The 15103-nt window shown below is 37.6% G+C and overlaps 1 protein-coding gene across 4 annotated transcripts in view; it reads right to left on the reverse strand.

Annotated features, from left to right (window-relative positions):
- The window catches only part of LOC108331394 (protein translocase subunit SECA2, chloroplastic), a 38818-nt gene that overhangs the window by 9160 nt on the left and 14555 nt on the right, over positions 1-15103 (reverse strand). For all 4 annotated transcript variants that reach the window (XM_017566038.2, XM_017566037.2, XM_052875683.1 and 1 more), the window contains 8 exons: positions 14159-14237; positions 13918-14031; positions 13061-13156; positions 12919-12982; positions 12511-12800; positions 11274-11329; positions 5272-5389; positions 4643-4723 (listed from right to left, as the gene is read on the reverse strand). In XM_017566038.2, the coding sequence (XP_017421527.1) occupies positions 4643-4723; positions 5272-5389; positions 11274-11329; positions 12511-12800; positions 12919-12982; positions 13061-13156; positions 13918-14031; positions 14159-14237 (898 nt within the window). The remainder of the gene's footprint in view (positions 1-4642; positions 4724-5271; positions 5390-11273; positions 11330-12510; positions 12801-12918; positions 12983-13060; positions 13157-13917; positions 14032-14158; positions 14238-15103) is intronic.

The raw sequence follows: 15103 nt of genomic DNA on the forward strand, positions 1-15103 counted from the left end.
TGTTTTTTGATGACATACTCGTGTACAACTGCAGTTGGGAAGAGCATATGCAATTGCTTGAGAAGGTGTTGGAAGTGTTGAGAGATCACCAATTATTTGCGAACAAGGAAAAATGTTTGTTTGGCCATGAGAAGGTGGAGTATCTGGGGCATATTATTTCCTTACATGGAGTTGCGGTGGACCCAGCGAAGGTTAGTAGTGTGTTAGAGTGGCCAATTCCCAAGAACGTGAAGGGAGTTCGTGGATTTTTGGGTCTCACAGGCTATTATCGTAAGTTCATAAAAGATTATGGTAAGATAGCTAAACCACTAACAGAGCTTACTAGAAAGGATGGATTCGGGTGGAATGAACGAGCTCAAGAAGCATTTGATGAGCTCAAACGAAGGGTCACTTCAGCACCAGTGTTGAGGCTCCCTAATTTTGAAGAAGAGTTCGTCCTGGAATGTGATGCCTCGAGGACAGGGATTGGAGCGATCCTAATGCAGGGAAAAAGACCGGTGGCGTACTATAGCAAGGCCTTGAGTTCACGCAACTTGACTAAGTCATCCTACGAAAGGGAGTTGATGGCAGTGGCATTGGCTATCCAACATTGGAGGCCTTATCTTTTGGGTCGCAAATTTACTGTTTTTTCAGACCAGAAGAGTCTTAAGCAATTAATGCAGCAAAGGATAACAACAGGAGGACAACAAAACTGGTTGGCTATACTATTAGGCTATAATTTTGAGATTGTTTATAAGCCTGGCAAAGAAAATCAAGGGGCAGATGCTCTATCCCGAAGTAGAGATGAAGGAGAAATGAAGAGCATGGTGTCTTTTCCGGTTTGGTTAGATTGGCAAGAGCTTAATGCAGCGGTACATGTTGATGATAAATTGAAGAAGATAATAGAAGAAATGAAGGCTGGACAAGTTTATGTGGGATATGAATATAAACAAGGTGTTTTATATTATAAGGACCGCTTAGTGGTACCGGAGAAATCTGTATGGGTCAATAGGTTATTGGAAGAAGCTCACTCTACTCCGCAAGGGGGTCATTCAGGGTTCTACTGAACTTACAGAAGAATTGCAGCCAATGTGTATTGGAAAGGAATGAAGAAAGATGTCCAACAATTTGTCCAAGCATGTGATACCTGTCACAGGCAGAAATACATAACAGCAGCCCCTAATCGTTTATTACAACCTTTACAGATTCCGGAAAGAGTATGGGAGGATATCAATATGGACTTCATTACTGGATTGCCACAGTCTAAAGGATTTGAAGCAATTTTGGTAGTAGTGGATCGTTTAACAAAATACTGCCATTTTGTTCCCCTTAAACATCCTTATACGGCAAAGTCCTTAGCTGAGATTTTTGTAAAAGAAATAATAAGGCTGCATGGAGTACCAAATTCGGTGGTGAGTGATAGGGATCCTATATTCATGAGCTTGTTTTGGAGGGAGCTCTTTAAGATGCAAGGAACAAAGCTGAAAATGAGCACGACATATCATCCGCAATCGGACAGACAGACTGAGGTAACTAATCGATGTCTAGAGACTTACCTCAGATGTTTTATTACTAATCAACCCAAAACGTGGGTGATTTGGATGTCGTGGGCAGAGTTGTGATTTAATACCACTTATCACAACTCCACGCAAATGACTCCTTTTGAAGCGGTGTATGGAAGACCTCCTCCTAAGATTGTACAGGTGGTTCAAGGAGAGGTGAGGGTAGCAACTGTTCAAAAGGATCTTCTGGAGAGGGATGAAGCATTAAGACAGTTGAAGTCTCATTTATTGCGTGCCCAAGACAGAATGATTATTCAAGCTAATAAGCATCGAAGGGAAAGAAATTTTCCTGTGGGAGATCTTGTGTTTTTGAAGTTGAAACAGAATACACAACACTCGGTCATAAGCAGAATTAATCATAAATTAAGTGCTAAATACTATGGACCATTTGAAGTAGAGGAGAAAGTAGGAGAGGTGGCATATCGTCTGAAATTACCACCTACTTCAAAGATCCATCTTGTTTTTCATGTATCTTTGCTGAAGAAGGCGGTGGGCAAGTATAAGGTTGAGGATGCTCTCCCTACTTTTGGGTATTGTGTGTTTCTTGGAGATATATGCAAGCAGTTGACAAAATTCTCCAATACTTGAAGTCAAGTTGAGGAAAGGGGCTACTATTCAAAAGGGAAGACACATTGACTATAAAAAATATATACTGATGTTGACTATGCAGGTTCTATTTGATACGTACCCAGGTTTTAGGGAAATCAATGAACCCTTGATTCAATGAGGAGGAAATAATAAAAATAGGTGGGGCAGAGTTTATAAGAGGAGAGAAAAGGGTAACGTGGCTTTGTGAGGGAAATGTGTTAGTTAGAAGAAAGAGAAAAAGAGTATGGATTGTTATATATTCTGAGGTGTAGGATGTGAGAGGGGACACGTTTTGTTTTCGGTGGAGTGGGAGGAGAAGAATTATTATGATTCTTCTCAGGAGCTTGCTCTGGGCAGAGGATCCTGGAACGTTCTGAGTTTTCTGTTTTATCATAATAGTGAATTTTCACCATTTCACTTTTCACACTTCATATTTTTTATTGTTCCATTTATCCCTAAAACTCTGATTTCTATCACTATTACTAAAAAAAATCTACTTATGGGTATTGTGTATTTCTTGGAGATAGTTTGGTAATGTGGAAGAGCAAAAAACAAGATAGAGTATCTCATTGTAGTGCAGAAGTCGAATTCTGAGCTCTTGCTCAAAGAATGTGTGAAGGACTCTGGATGAAAATAATTTTGGATGACCTTAAAGTCAAGGTGGACAACCTTGTGCAACTACACAGTGACAATAAGTTTGGCATGAGCATTGTCCATAATCCAATACAACATGACAAGACCATACACATTGAGATTGACAAATATTTCATCAAAGATAATCTAGAATGAGGCTTTGTGATTACAATTCATGTTCCTACAAAACTTCAGATAGGAGATATTTTTACAAAAGGGCTCTCTCTGGATAGATTTCAAGATCTTGTAGGCAAGTTGGGAATGATTGATCTTCATTTACCAACTTGAGGGGGAATGTTGTAATTAGAGGAAAATCTTCCTAATTAGAGAAAATATCTATAGAATCTTCCTAATTAGAGAAAATATCTATAGAATCTTCCTAATTAGAGAAAGTATTTGAAAGATCTTCTAAATTATTTTTCAGTATATTGTTTCCTTATTTCTCTCTTTTAGAATATTAGATTGTTACAAATAAAGGTAAGGAGAATGTAATATGACATGAATGAAAATAATAAGAGTCATTCTCTTTCTCAATAATATCATACCTATAAATGTCCAATTTAGGTCAAAATTGACATACTTAATAACACAGAAAATGTCAATGATTTGACTGTTAAATTGATTATAAAAAGTTATTAACTAGTGTAAAGGGAATTTTCTTGACTCAAGGTATCCTATCGTGCATGTGTGAGAGAGAGAGATTAAATAATAATTGTGTAACTTGTACAAACTATTAGTCTGTTCAATAACTTAAAACAAACTTTATATAATATTTTATACTCCTTCCCATTATTATTATGTTAATTCTACTAAATCATTACAACTTTTTATTCATAAATTTAGTTATATTCATATATTATTATGTGTTATATGTGTGTCTCTAATACATAGTTATAATTATGTATTAATATTTTCTTCTATATTCTTAATGGGAGTGCTTAGCTACACGATCTGTCTATCACAGTTTCTACTATTGGTTAAAATTGATTAAAAACTACAAAATGATGAGTCAGACTCATTAAATAATTGAGACCCTCGAAATTGTGATTTCTAATAAATTTAAATCAATAGAAGTCAATAGAAGTGTATTAAAAAAGTGTTAGCATTTCTCGTAAGTAGTGCAATGTACTTCATAGTTTTATAATAGTTTAATATACGACTAAAAATGTTAGCTTTTATATTTAGAAAAAATAATTTAGAAGGATGAAAGATATATATTATGTGAAGGAGCTCCAACAATATTTTATTCATGGACTCTTTATATAGAAAGTGAAAGTGTAACAAAATATCATACTAACATTATCTTATAATCTAATAGCTTTCTTTTATCTAAAAATGTTTAAAAATTGAAACATTAAAAATAATCTCCTAAAAGCTAGTTCATTTTCCAGATATTTAGGCATATATTCTCAACACTCTTCCTTGCCTTAATATCCCTAAAGGCTCCATTTGAATTTCAAATTTAAAATTTGATCTCTTTTTATACTTGTTTTCTTCCTCCATTTTTTTCTTGTAATTTTTATCATTTTGTTTCCTACGTGAGATCACATCTTCATTCAATTTGACCTTTTTTAGCACCTTCATTTGTTTATCAACTTCATTTTCTTTGTTTCTAGTGGACTGTGATTGGAGTGCTATTGTGTGCTATTGACCACTACTGATATTCTTGCAAGTTATTCTTAATACTTGAACAAAGGTTTGCATGGAATAAAAGTCTATTTCACTCCAGAAAGTATTCCTAATTCCAGCTTTACGTAGTTGAATCAATACAGAATATCACAACAGAAGTTATAACTTGTTATACAGTAGACAACAACTAACTAATTGCATAACCTCTGGAATGTGTATTTTTTAAACATCTCTTAGTAGTCGAAAAATACCTCCAATACTTCATCAAACTCAACAAGGTTCTTCCTTATGCCAAAGAAGAATTTTTCTGCATTGATTTGCAGCGCCAAAAGCTGTAAACATGTGTCCCAGTTAGCATTGGAAATATGGAACTCATTAACATTAAGCACAGCAGCCAGACACAAGAATAAAAAAAGATGGGAAAAGAGACCACAAAGAAAGTATGTAAATAGAAGAAAAATCAATATTTTATTCTATTAGTTAATAAAGAAGAAATTTATCATGAAAAAGAAAGAAAAGGGGAGAAAAGCAGATTTAAGGGCCTATTTGTTCCTATTCTTGAAAAAAAAAAATCGTTTGATAAGAATAGCTTCTGAAAGTAGTTTTCAGAAGTGATACTTCTTTCAGTTGTTAAAATAAAAAACGAGAAAGTCTTTGAAGTTATTTTGGTTTTCAACTTTCGGTTTTCATGTACTTCTTTGCACTATCCCATCTTCTTGACCCATTCCCATAATCTAGAAATTAGTTTAGTTTTTGAAAACTATTTTATATAATTACTTTTAAAAACTAAAACAAGAAAACTATTAAACACCCTAAATTCTTCTTAGAACAAATATTTACTTATCAATCACAATAATTTAAATAATTTATAGATAATAACCTGCTTTACAATGGCATCACCCTCAATTGGCAGATCCTCATCATTTGTAATCTTTGAGATAAGTCTCACTGCCCATTCAGTATCAAAATTGAACTTTTGAAACATCTCATCCTGCAAGCTATAACACGATGAGATAGTGTAAGAACTAACTGACAGCCCTTAATTAGTAAACCACACCCAGTCATGCCACTCCCCTCAAAATACACTACTAAGAAGAAAATACTATTTGATAGTTCCTCCATAAAACTCAAGGTTTTCCCATTTTAAGCAAAAATCAAGACATCAATCCAAATTCATACATAAATAGTTAAATAAAAAAGACAGTGTATTAATAGCAACTGTTTTGTATATTGGAAGAAACTTCAAATGCTGACAGAAAGTAAATTTTACTTTGGCCTTCCAATTCCTTTCAGACTATATCGACCAACAAAATTATTTTTGAAAGGAAAGTGTTGTGAACTGACTTATTAACCAATGGCCTCAGAATTGAAAGCCCTTAAGCCCAAAGAGTGAGAGATGTCAGCAAAAGAATAACTAGTGTGCGCAACAGAAGCAATGGAACCGAAGGCCTAACGATCCCCATACCATCCACGGAAATTGTTGGTAGTATCTTACAATCAAAAACATAATTTGCAGGAGCAGACTACACAATAGAATCAAAAAGAGCAAAAGTTTACTGCATGAGTTGTTTTAGGTGGTCAACCATGCAAAGCAAATCAATGGTGTGACAAATTTTGCTGCAATGGTCACACTTGAACCATGACCAATGATCACCAACCATGATCACCTCCTTGTGAGATCAAGGTTTGATTAATTGTGAGTCAGTGGTTGGTTTAGAAGGAATGGAAAGCAAAGAAGACCGAGTAGTAGACTTAGTGAGGGCAGAAGGGGATCCTAAAATCTAATCTGAACCTAGGAGTACTCTACAGATAAACCGTACAAAGTTAGCAAAACAAAAAGGCAACGAGGATTCTCCAATTCCTTGGCAAGGGCAAAAAATGACAAAAGTTCATTAAAATCATGAAGACCATTTAGACAACCTGAATAGGTTGACATGGTTCCATGAAGTGTCTGTGCCACAACCGCATCCATGTGGTGCTAATATACTCGATAGACATTTTGTATATCATTAGCATAAATTGACTTGGCCCGTGTCCAAACCAATTTACACTTGTCGTGGGAGTGAAAAAAATATATTTGATTGAGGAATGAATAGTAGACAACACCCAACAAGGTTGAGCATCAATGTTACTCCATTTAGGCTGGGTACTTTCAATTCAACCACAATTTCTTCTTTAGCGATATGGTGAAGATAACCTTGATGCTTGCGCCAACATTTATGTTTGAGGACCAGGAATCATAATTATTGCAATCCAGTCTATTAAGTAGATAGCAAGACAACCACAAAGTTAGCGAAAATTGATGCATTAGGTTTCGTAGTCTTCATAAATCAGCCTCAAGAGAGAGAGAAAAAAGTCAAATAGTGTGAAAAATAGTCAAACAAAGAATACTCAGCCAAACAGAGGATATTAGCCAAACAATGTGGAATGGGAGAAAGACCACAAATCAAAAACCAGCATAGCTAGGTGAGTTTGGTCACAAAGTGTTGGAATATCAAATGTAATATTTATGTATCTTAGGAGGTGCCTAACTTGTCTAGGAGGTGCCTAACTTGTGTCTTAAGGATGTGCCTAACTTAGGTTAGGATGTGCCTAACTATTAGGTTCATAGTTCTATAAATATGTAGTATGTTGTAATAAGAAATAAGGAAGCAATATAGATTTTATGTTTTTCCACATGGTATCAGAGCTAGTTGTCTGATCCTCTTCCGGTGGTCTCTGCCGGCGGCCGGCCGCCATGGCCGCCGGCAGCTCCTAAAATTCCAGTAAGCACTAGTGCACTAGTGCAGCCAGTAAATTAGTGCCACAGTAAGCACTAGTGCACCCAGTCGTCTCTGCCGTCGATCATTGCCAGCCACTGTCTGTTGCCAGCCTTTGTCTGCGGCCGGCCACCGTCGCCGCCGCTGCCATCGCCGTCGCCGGCCACCATGGCCGCCAGCTCGGCCGCCGATAGCCCCTCCTAAAAGTCTCTTCTTCAGAATTTAGCCTCTTCTAGAATTTGTCTCAGAACGGGGTTTGAACCCATTCCCTTTCCCTTTTGGACCAGTAGCTGAAACTGGTACATGTGTGAAGTCAGATAATTTTGGCATTCCCTTCATCCATTTGATGCTTCACATTGAATCTAAGAGACCGGTAGTCTCTTCTTCGAAGAACCCAAGAAAGCCACTGTCGCTGCTTACTTCGCCGTGCACCGCCGCTAATGCCGCCGGTTTCCGTACGTCGCCGACGACCGTCTGCCGCCGGCGACCATCTCAGTTTCGTCCGATGAATAGCGGATCTGGACCGTCTCCTTGAGCGACGGCCAACCCTGCCGGAGACAGGACCAGAATCCTCCGAACGCGCCGCCACGAGCGCCAAATAAGTCCGCCGTCGACCACCATCCGCCGCCGACCACCGTCGTAGATTCGACCGGTGACCAGCGGATCTAGATCGCCTCTTCGAGCGCGACCTAACCCCGGTGGTCGCTGTCTCTGTATCCGCTCAACGTGCCTCCACGCGCCGCCTGTCTCTAGCTGAGCTCGGACACGTACTGTTCACGCGCCGCTGTACCGCTGTCGGAATCACTCTGCGCCCTTGCCGGTCGTCTCGCCGGAGCTTCCTCACTCTGATTCTGACCTTCTCCTTAACAGCCGGTGTATTGTTTTTGATTATTCTTTCCTCACCTCTACCTCTCAGAAGAGGTTTTCAGATTCTGCCTCAGCCTCCTCTTCCACCGGAATGTGGTGCTCCGTCCTGGAACGCGTTCAGCTGCATGCGGCCATGTTGGCCCTGCAGTTTGGCTACGCCGGATTCCACGTCGTCTCTCGAGCTGCCCCTAACATGGGCATTAGCAAACTTGTTTTCCCAGTCTACCGCAACGTTATTGCCTTATTCCTGCTCCTTCCTTTTGCCTACTACTTGGAAAAGAAGGAGAGGCCTGCCATTGCTTTAAACTTCGTCTCACAGTTCTTTCTTCTGGTGCTTATCGGGATTACTGCGAACCAAGGTTTCTACTTGCTTGGTTTGGACAACACATGATGCTTCTCTTTTTACGTCACAGCAGCAGCTCCCTGAAGGTGTGTACCTCCTATGCTTGCTAGATGTCGATCAGCCCCCTGCTTCTTCTTGCTGTTGGTGGCTGCTCCCTATGTGCTACTGTCATGGTCGTGAACCAGCTCCCTGTGCCTGCTGCTGCCTTGCTGGACCAGTTGTTGTTTTCACTCCAAAGCTGCTGGATGAAAGTTGCTGGACTGGTGGATGTTGCTGCCCACCGTGAAGTGCTGCTGCACCCCCTCCGTGCTCTTCCCAATCTGTCCAAGCAGCTGGACGTGATTGGCCGTGTGTTTCATAATATGTTTCATTGCTGGACAGAACCTGAACCAGGATACTGTTGTTCTCAACAGTGATGTTTTGATGTTGTTGCTCCGTCTGTGACCAAGCCTGCTTCCATCATCTCCTTCTCCATTGAGAAGGGCTCTCTGCCTTCACCAATGTGAAGGGCTTCCTGTCTCTACCATTCTCTATTCTGAAAAGGCTCTCTACACTTAAGAGCTCAAGTACTGAATTTTGTGTTCTTCAACAACTCACTTTGACTCGTCGGGTTGAAATGTTCAAGGTTAGGGGATCTCATTCGACTTCAGACTCCCTTTTGGACGCCACTGCGTCACTTCTTTGGGTCTTTTTGATGCCATCATAAGTCTCAATATTCGTGTTTTGGTTTCTGCCATGTGAAAGGATATTTGCACCGTTAGTCAATGCCTTCTTTGAGATCGACCGCTGATTTGACTCGTTTGATGCAATGGGATTTCAGATTTGTCCCTCGTACGGATCGGTTCTCACCTGTTTTTCCACCTCCATGTGAGGGGAAGTTTCAGCCGCCACAGGGTAGTTTGTCCCTGTAGGTTTGTTGCTGTTTCAGCCGTTGTAGGGTGGTTAAGTCCCTACAAGTTTGTTGCTGTTAGACATTGCAGACAGTTCAGTTTCTGCAGGTTCGTTGTTATTAGGGTAGCTAAGTCCCTAAAGGTTCATTGTTGTTCAGGGTAGTTAAGTCCCTGAAGATTTGTTGCTACTCAAGGAAGTGAAGTTCCTGAAGGTTTTATTGTTGTATAGGGTGGTTAAGACCCTACAGGTTTATGGCTTTTAGCCTTTGAAGGCCTCTCATGTTACCGATGTCTTCGTCTCCACCGTTTGCCGCTGTCCACCACCGTCCGCTGCCAACTACAGTCTCAGACAGACGCAACTGCGTCAGTTCTTCTTCCGATCTTCTTGTGATACGCTACTAAGTATCACCACTGGGGAGTTGTCCAACAAAGAATTTTGGACCTCCAACATGTCTTTGGATCTTTGATGTCTTTGTTTTCATTTAAGTTTAATGATGTACTTTTCATTTGAGTGTGTTTATTCCAAGCTTGGCTCATACAATATGTATGATCCAGCTTGAGGGGGAGTGTTGGAATATCAAATGTAATATTTATGTATCTTAGGAGGTGCCTAACTTGTCTAGGAGGTGCCTAACTTGTGTCTTAAGGATGTGCCTAACTTAGGTTAGGATGTGCCTAACTATTAGGTTCATAGTTCTATAAATATGTAGTATGTTGTAATAAGAAATAAGGAAGTAATATAGATTTTATGTTTTTCCACACAAAGATATCTATTAGAAACATAGCCGGATATGCTGACATGTTCAGTGGAGGTGGCAGCAGAGAGTGAAATATGGTGAGAGGGGTGAGGGGGATGAGGGCATGGGTCATTCTATGGAAGAGAGGTTGTCAGGGTTAGTCCACAACAAGGCAATGCCAGTGGTTGTGATTGTCAGCCAAAAAGAGCTTGCCAAAACCTTGTCAGTAAGGAAAGGCGACGCTGACAACAATGAACATTAAAAGACAGCAAGAGAAAAAAGAGAAAATGAAATTGGAAAACATACACGGTTTCAATTCAAAAACTTTAACACCCAAGAGCAGTGGCAGTGGGTCCACGAGAAAAACACAAACTAGGATTCCCTTCTTGTTAGATTCGATACCATGTTGAGAAGAGAGAAATTAAGAATGTGTTAGGTTTCTTGGAGACAAGAAACCAGATTTCAAATTCAGTTTAAGAAATTATCACACAAATCTTACTGCACAATGTATGATCACACTTTAATTAGGAAAAACTTAATACAGAAAACATTCAACAGCTTCCAAGGGAAGAAAATCCCTTCTGCAAAGGACAAGCCCTGTTCTAAAACGAAAATACGCACCCCTGCAGGAGGAGCCATTTCCTCCTTAAAAGATAACCCCTACTAGACTAAATAACTTCCTCTAACCACCGTTAAACTGTCCAACTACTGTTAACTGTTTTGTAACTTCTAATTTTGAACCTTTTTTCCAACATACACCTTAAAAGTCTTATCAAAATGTGTATGATAAAATTTGTTTGTTTAGACCACATTGGAGCTATTCAATTTATAGAGGAGAAAAAAATTACATAATATTCCGAATATCATCAATTGATAATTATATCATTAATTACTATATCTATAGGATTCAAACATATCTACAACTACAAGATTCTAACACTATTATACTCTCCAATACCTTGTTGCCATGTATACATTATGTTACACACTTCCACTAGTATAGACACATGAAAACCAATGAATTTGGTTATTGTCTCTCTTCTACTTACAATAATAGTGTGTGTGGTTTGGCATTTGAAACCTTAGATGCATGTTTCAGATGTAAAAAATGGTAGCTACGGAGAGTAGTTTCAGCTTGGATGTGGATCACATATCACTTTTAATTAATTCAGTGTCAAACCCACCATCCATTTATAATATTATTCAAAAACAATTACAGCACCCAAAAATCAAACAATAGTTTGCCAACGAGTAAGATTGAGAAGTGAGTAGTCTACTATTACTACCTGACCATAAATCGTGTTGATCCTGGATCCCCTTGTCTCCCTGCTCTGCCACGCAGCTAGAGAAAATAATATTAAAAGATGTGAGAACAAAAGTGCTAGGATGATGGTAGTAATAATAATAATTATTATTATAATTATTATTATTAATACTATTATTATATTTTTAGGAATAAATGGAGAAGACCATAAGTTTTCCATCATTGAGGTACTTAAACTAGCTGAGTAGAACTTTAGTATACTGTCCCAAACTCTCACGAAGCCCCAATAATATATTATTGGAGGCATAAGTACTAATATTTATTACATGTTACAAATATGTCTACTGTACTATATGTTTTTTGCATATACAAGTAAATAACAATTTGATGCCAAGTTAACATTATTCATGATCAAACAGTAAACTATATAAAAAGAATATTCCGTATATAGCCAAATCAGTAAAGCATTTATATCATTTAAGCTGAAACCAAATTAGTCATAGATTGTGAAATTTGTTAAGGAGTCAGATCAAAGAAGCTGCAGTATAATTGTCTGTCAGCAGAACCTAGACACATACACAAGTTCAGAAAACAATAGCAACCAAATGACATATGGTCATATCCAAAGTTAAATGTCTCTAACAGACTTTCACAATACACAGGAACTGATACCCCCATTCAGCCACCACACAGTAAGGATTCTTCATGGGAAATAGCTTTTCCCGGTTCAAAACAATTTAACACTTTACTCCCTAACTAAATAAAGGATTTCAGAAGGATTACACAGGAATGATAGACTTTAGCATCTCGCACCCATTAATCATACAAAGCAAACAATACAGCAAAAACAGGTTGGAATTACACTTTTACCATGCTAAGTACTGTAAGGACCAGTCAGAGCAACAAACTTCAAGGGAAAAGGGTTTGAACGTGGATTATATGATGAAAAAATAAGGGGTAAAAGGGTACCAGTGAAACAGGAAGTTAGAAGAGTTAGTTTATTCAGTTTTCCCTATAAATGAAAATAATGTTGGTAGAAAGGTGACTTTTGGAAATATTGTTGCAGATTACAGTGCCAAGGAGTAATATCCTTTGAGAGGTGTTTCTATACCATCGATATTGGCTACCATCGTTATTGACTAGTAATGAGTTTTCAGAACTAGAGGAAATTCAGAATTTTTTTTCTCCTTGTGTACTGTTGTCTCTTGTTAGGCTTTGAAATTCTTAATTCTGAAAAGAGGGTCTTAGCAATTACCCACCTGGTTATCTATTCTCCGGGACTCATGTAAAGATGTACCAATCACATGAAGTCCCCCAAGCCTTTTTACTTCAGAACCTTCATTCGAACAATGTTCTTCACAATCCTTCAAAACTGACAGATAGGTAAGTGCTACAGTTGGACCAAGAGGGTAGGTCTCAGATTCTTCATTAGCAAGCTTCTCCAGCTCTTCCAAACTATATGAAAGATTCATTTCAATAGCCTCCAAGATAAAAGATTTAGCTTTCTGATGTGTCCAACTTTTACCCTCACTTTTGGATACATATTTGGCTGAATAAATCATGTTGCACAGAATATAAAACTTTCAAGTTAAAAACATGTAATTATGATAAAAAAACTAACATAATTTCATCTGAAAAGAGAAAATTTCTCAAGTAGAACCACAGACCCATTAAGGATGTCTTAGCCAATAAGGCCATTGATGATGATCCAACTGTTATCTTTGGAAGCACCTACATCAAAAGATTAATGGTAAAACCGAAAGTTTAAATAAAGAAAATTAAAATACAACAAGTAAAAGTCACAATTACCATTTGTGAAATAGCTTCCCCTGCAAGTTCAACATTTGGATCCTCCCGTGTCAAAAATGAAAGTAAACTATCCTCTATAATTTCTCTGGCAAGCATCTGTATAGACCGGGAAGAAAATGTATGAAGTCATTTCCTAGATTCAACTCATGGCAAAGTGATGTATCAAATGGGTGGGGGGTGGCAGCTCAGTTACACTTTATGTCAGTCAAGTTTGGAATGAGTGGGATTTTGGTTTCTCAATTTTCTTTTGGATATAATTACATCTATCGTTAAAATTAAGCAAATTTGCCACCCCCCACCCCATTGATTTCCTTCTACTTCAAATTATTTTTAATTTCTATCCAAATATTTGCAGGTGAGGGGTAGAATTGGGATATGAAAGATTTTGAAAGTTTAAACATATGAATTTAAGTCGAAAGAAACTTAAAGAAATTTGAAGAATTTTATAAGATATGAACCAGCGTTTGAAGAAGAGAAATTTGGGATCTTTTTTATTTTGGGAGAAATTGATATTTTGGTTGATAGGTTTTGTACAAATCAATTTGTAAGTACTTTTAGTAGAAAAAGAGAACTTGAGGAGTTTGGGTACAAAAACCTAACAAGGGAACCAAATTTTATTGATTTTTAAAAGACACGCTTGAAAGGCTTTAAAAAACCATAGCAGACACAAATCAGACAATCCAATTTAGAGGGACCATAAATGTAATTAAGCCAATAAAAAACCACCAACTTCAAAAAGTAATACAAACTGATTTCTGTTTTTCTAGGTCATTTCGGCAGTCTTAGACAAAGTATGCTAGGTTTCATATTGTTCTCAGAACCTAGCCACAAATAAACAAACCTATGGGCAAACCTACTTTTGGATTTCCTCCAAGGATTATATCTGTGCCCCTGCCGGCCATATTTGTAGAGAGGGTAATGGCATGTTTCCGTCCCGCCTGTGCAACAACTTCTGCTTCTTTTGCAGCATACTGTATTAAATAAGGCGGAAGGGGGCTAGTGAGGTAGGAAAATCTTTAAAAATAAAACACTTAAGTCATAAAAATAAAAAGACAGTATATGCTTTTGAAGATACCAACAACCTATAATTTCACAAACCTTGGGCCTAGCATTCAGAACATTGTGAGGAATATTCCATTCCCAAAGCATACCAGACAAAAGTTCCGAATTTTCTACACTTCATATGAAAAAATAAGGAAAAATAATCATTCTACAAAGTTGCAAGACTATTGACTGCTTAAAACAGAAAAGCTTATGTGCATAGATTTGTAATATATAGCCCAGATAAGTAAAGAATCCAATGTAAATATTTGACAATGACAACAGTAAGTATAACGAGGAAGGGAAAAGGTAGCTTAATTTAAACAAAGATAAACTGGAGCAAGATTTAAAACTATACCACTGAAAAGAGATACACTAATGCCGAGACATAATCATCAAAACCTAAGCAAATTAAATTCCATTCCTTCAATAATAATGCAACACAGAGAGAAGATGGTTGTCAAGAATCAAATCCCCATTATGTATAGAAACAGTAGACACATCGACACAGCCCTCTTTGGCTTGCCTCCTCTCAACCAAAAAGCAATTTTGGTCCCAGGCATGTACAAAAACTTAATTTGTCAGCAGAATTTTTCCCATTTCAACAACTACACTCTCTTAAAGCTGAAGCTGTCAGCAACAGACCTAATAATAGTTTATATCTCTAATAAAGAGATAACTTCTTGAAAAAATTGTGCCATTATTGATAATTTAAAAATTCAATTTTTTTTTTCAATTGATCAATTTTCTATTCAATATCAAGACCGTGTAAATATAAATATAACTTTTAACCTGCACAATGTTGAAGAACAAATAATAAGATATAGACACACTATAACACTAACAACCAAGTTTTATCCCAGTATATTGGGTTTTGGCAACATGGATTAATCATCAATAATAAGGCCATAATAAAAACAAAATCTCAGAGAAGCATTTAAGGTTTATTCAATGATTTTTCTTAACAATTTGGACACTAGAAACATAAAGTTAATGGGCAAT

This window comes from Vigna angularis, chromosome 4 (assembly GCF_016808095.1).
Source record: "Vigna angularis cultivar LongXiaoDou No.4 chromosome 4, ASM1680809v1, whole genome shotgun sequence".
NCBI lineage: Eukaryota > Viridiplantae > Streptophyta > Magnoliopsida > Fabales > Fabaceae > Vigna > Vigna angularis.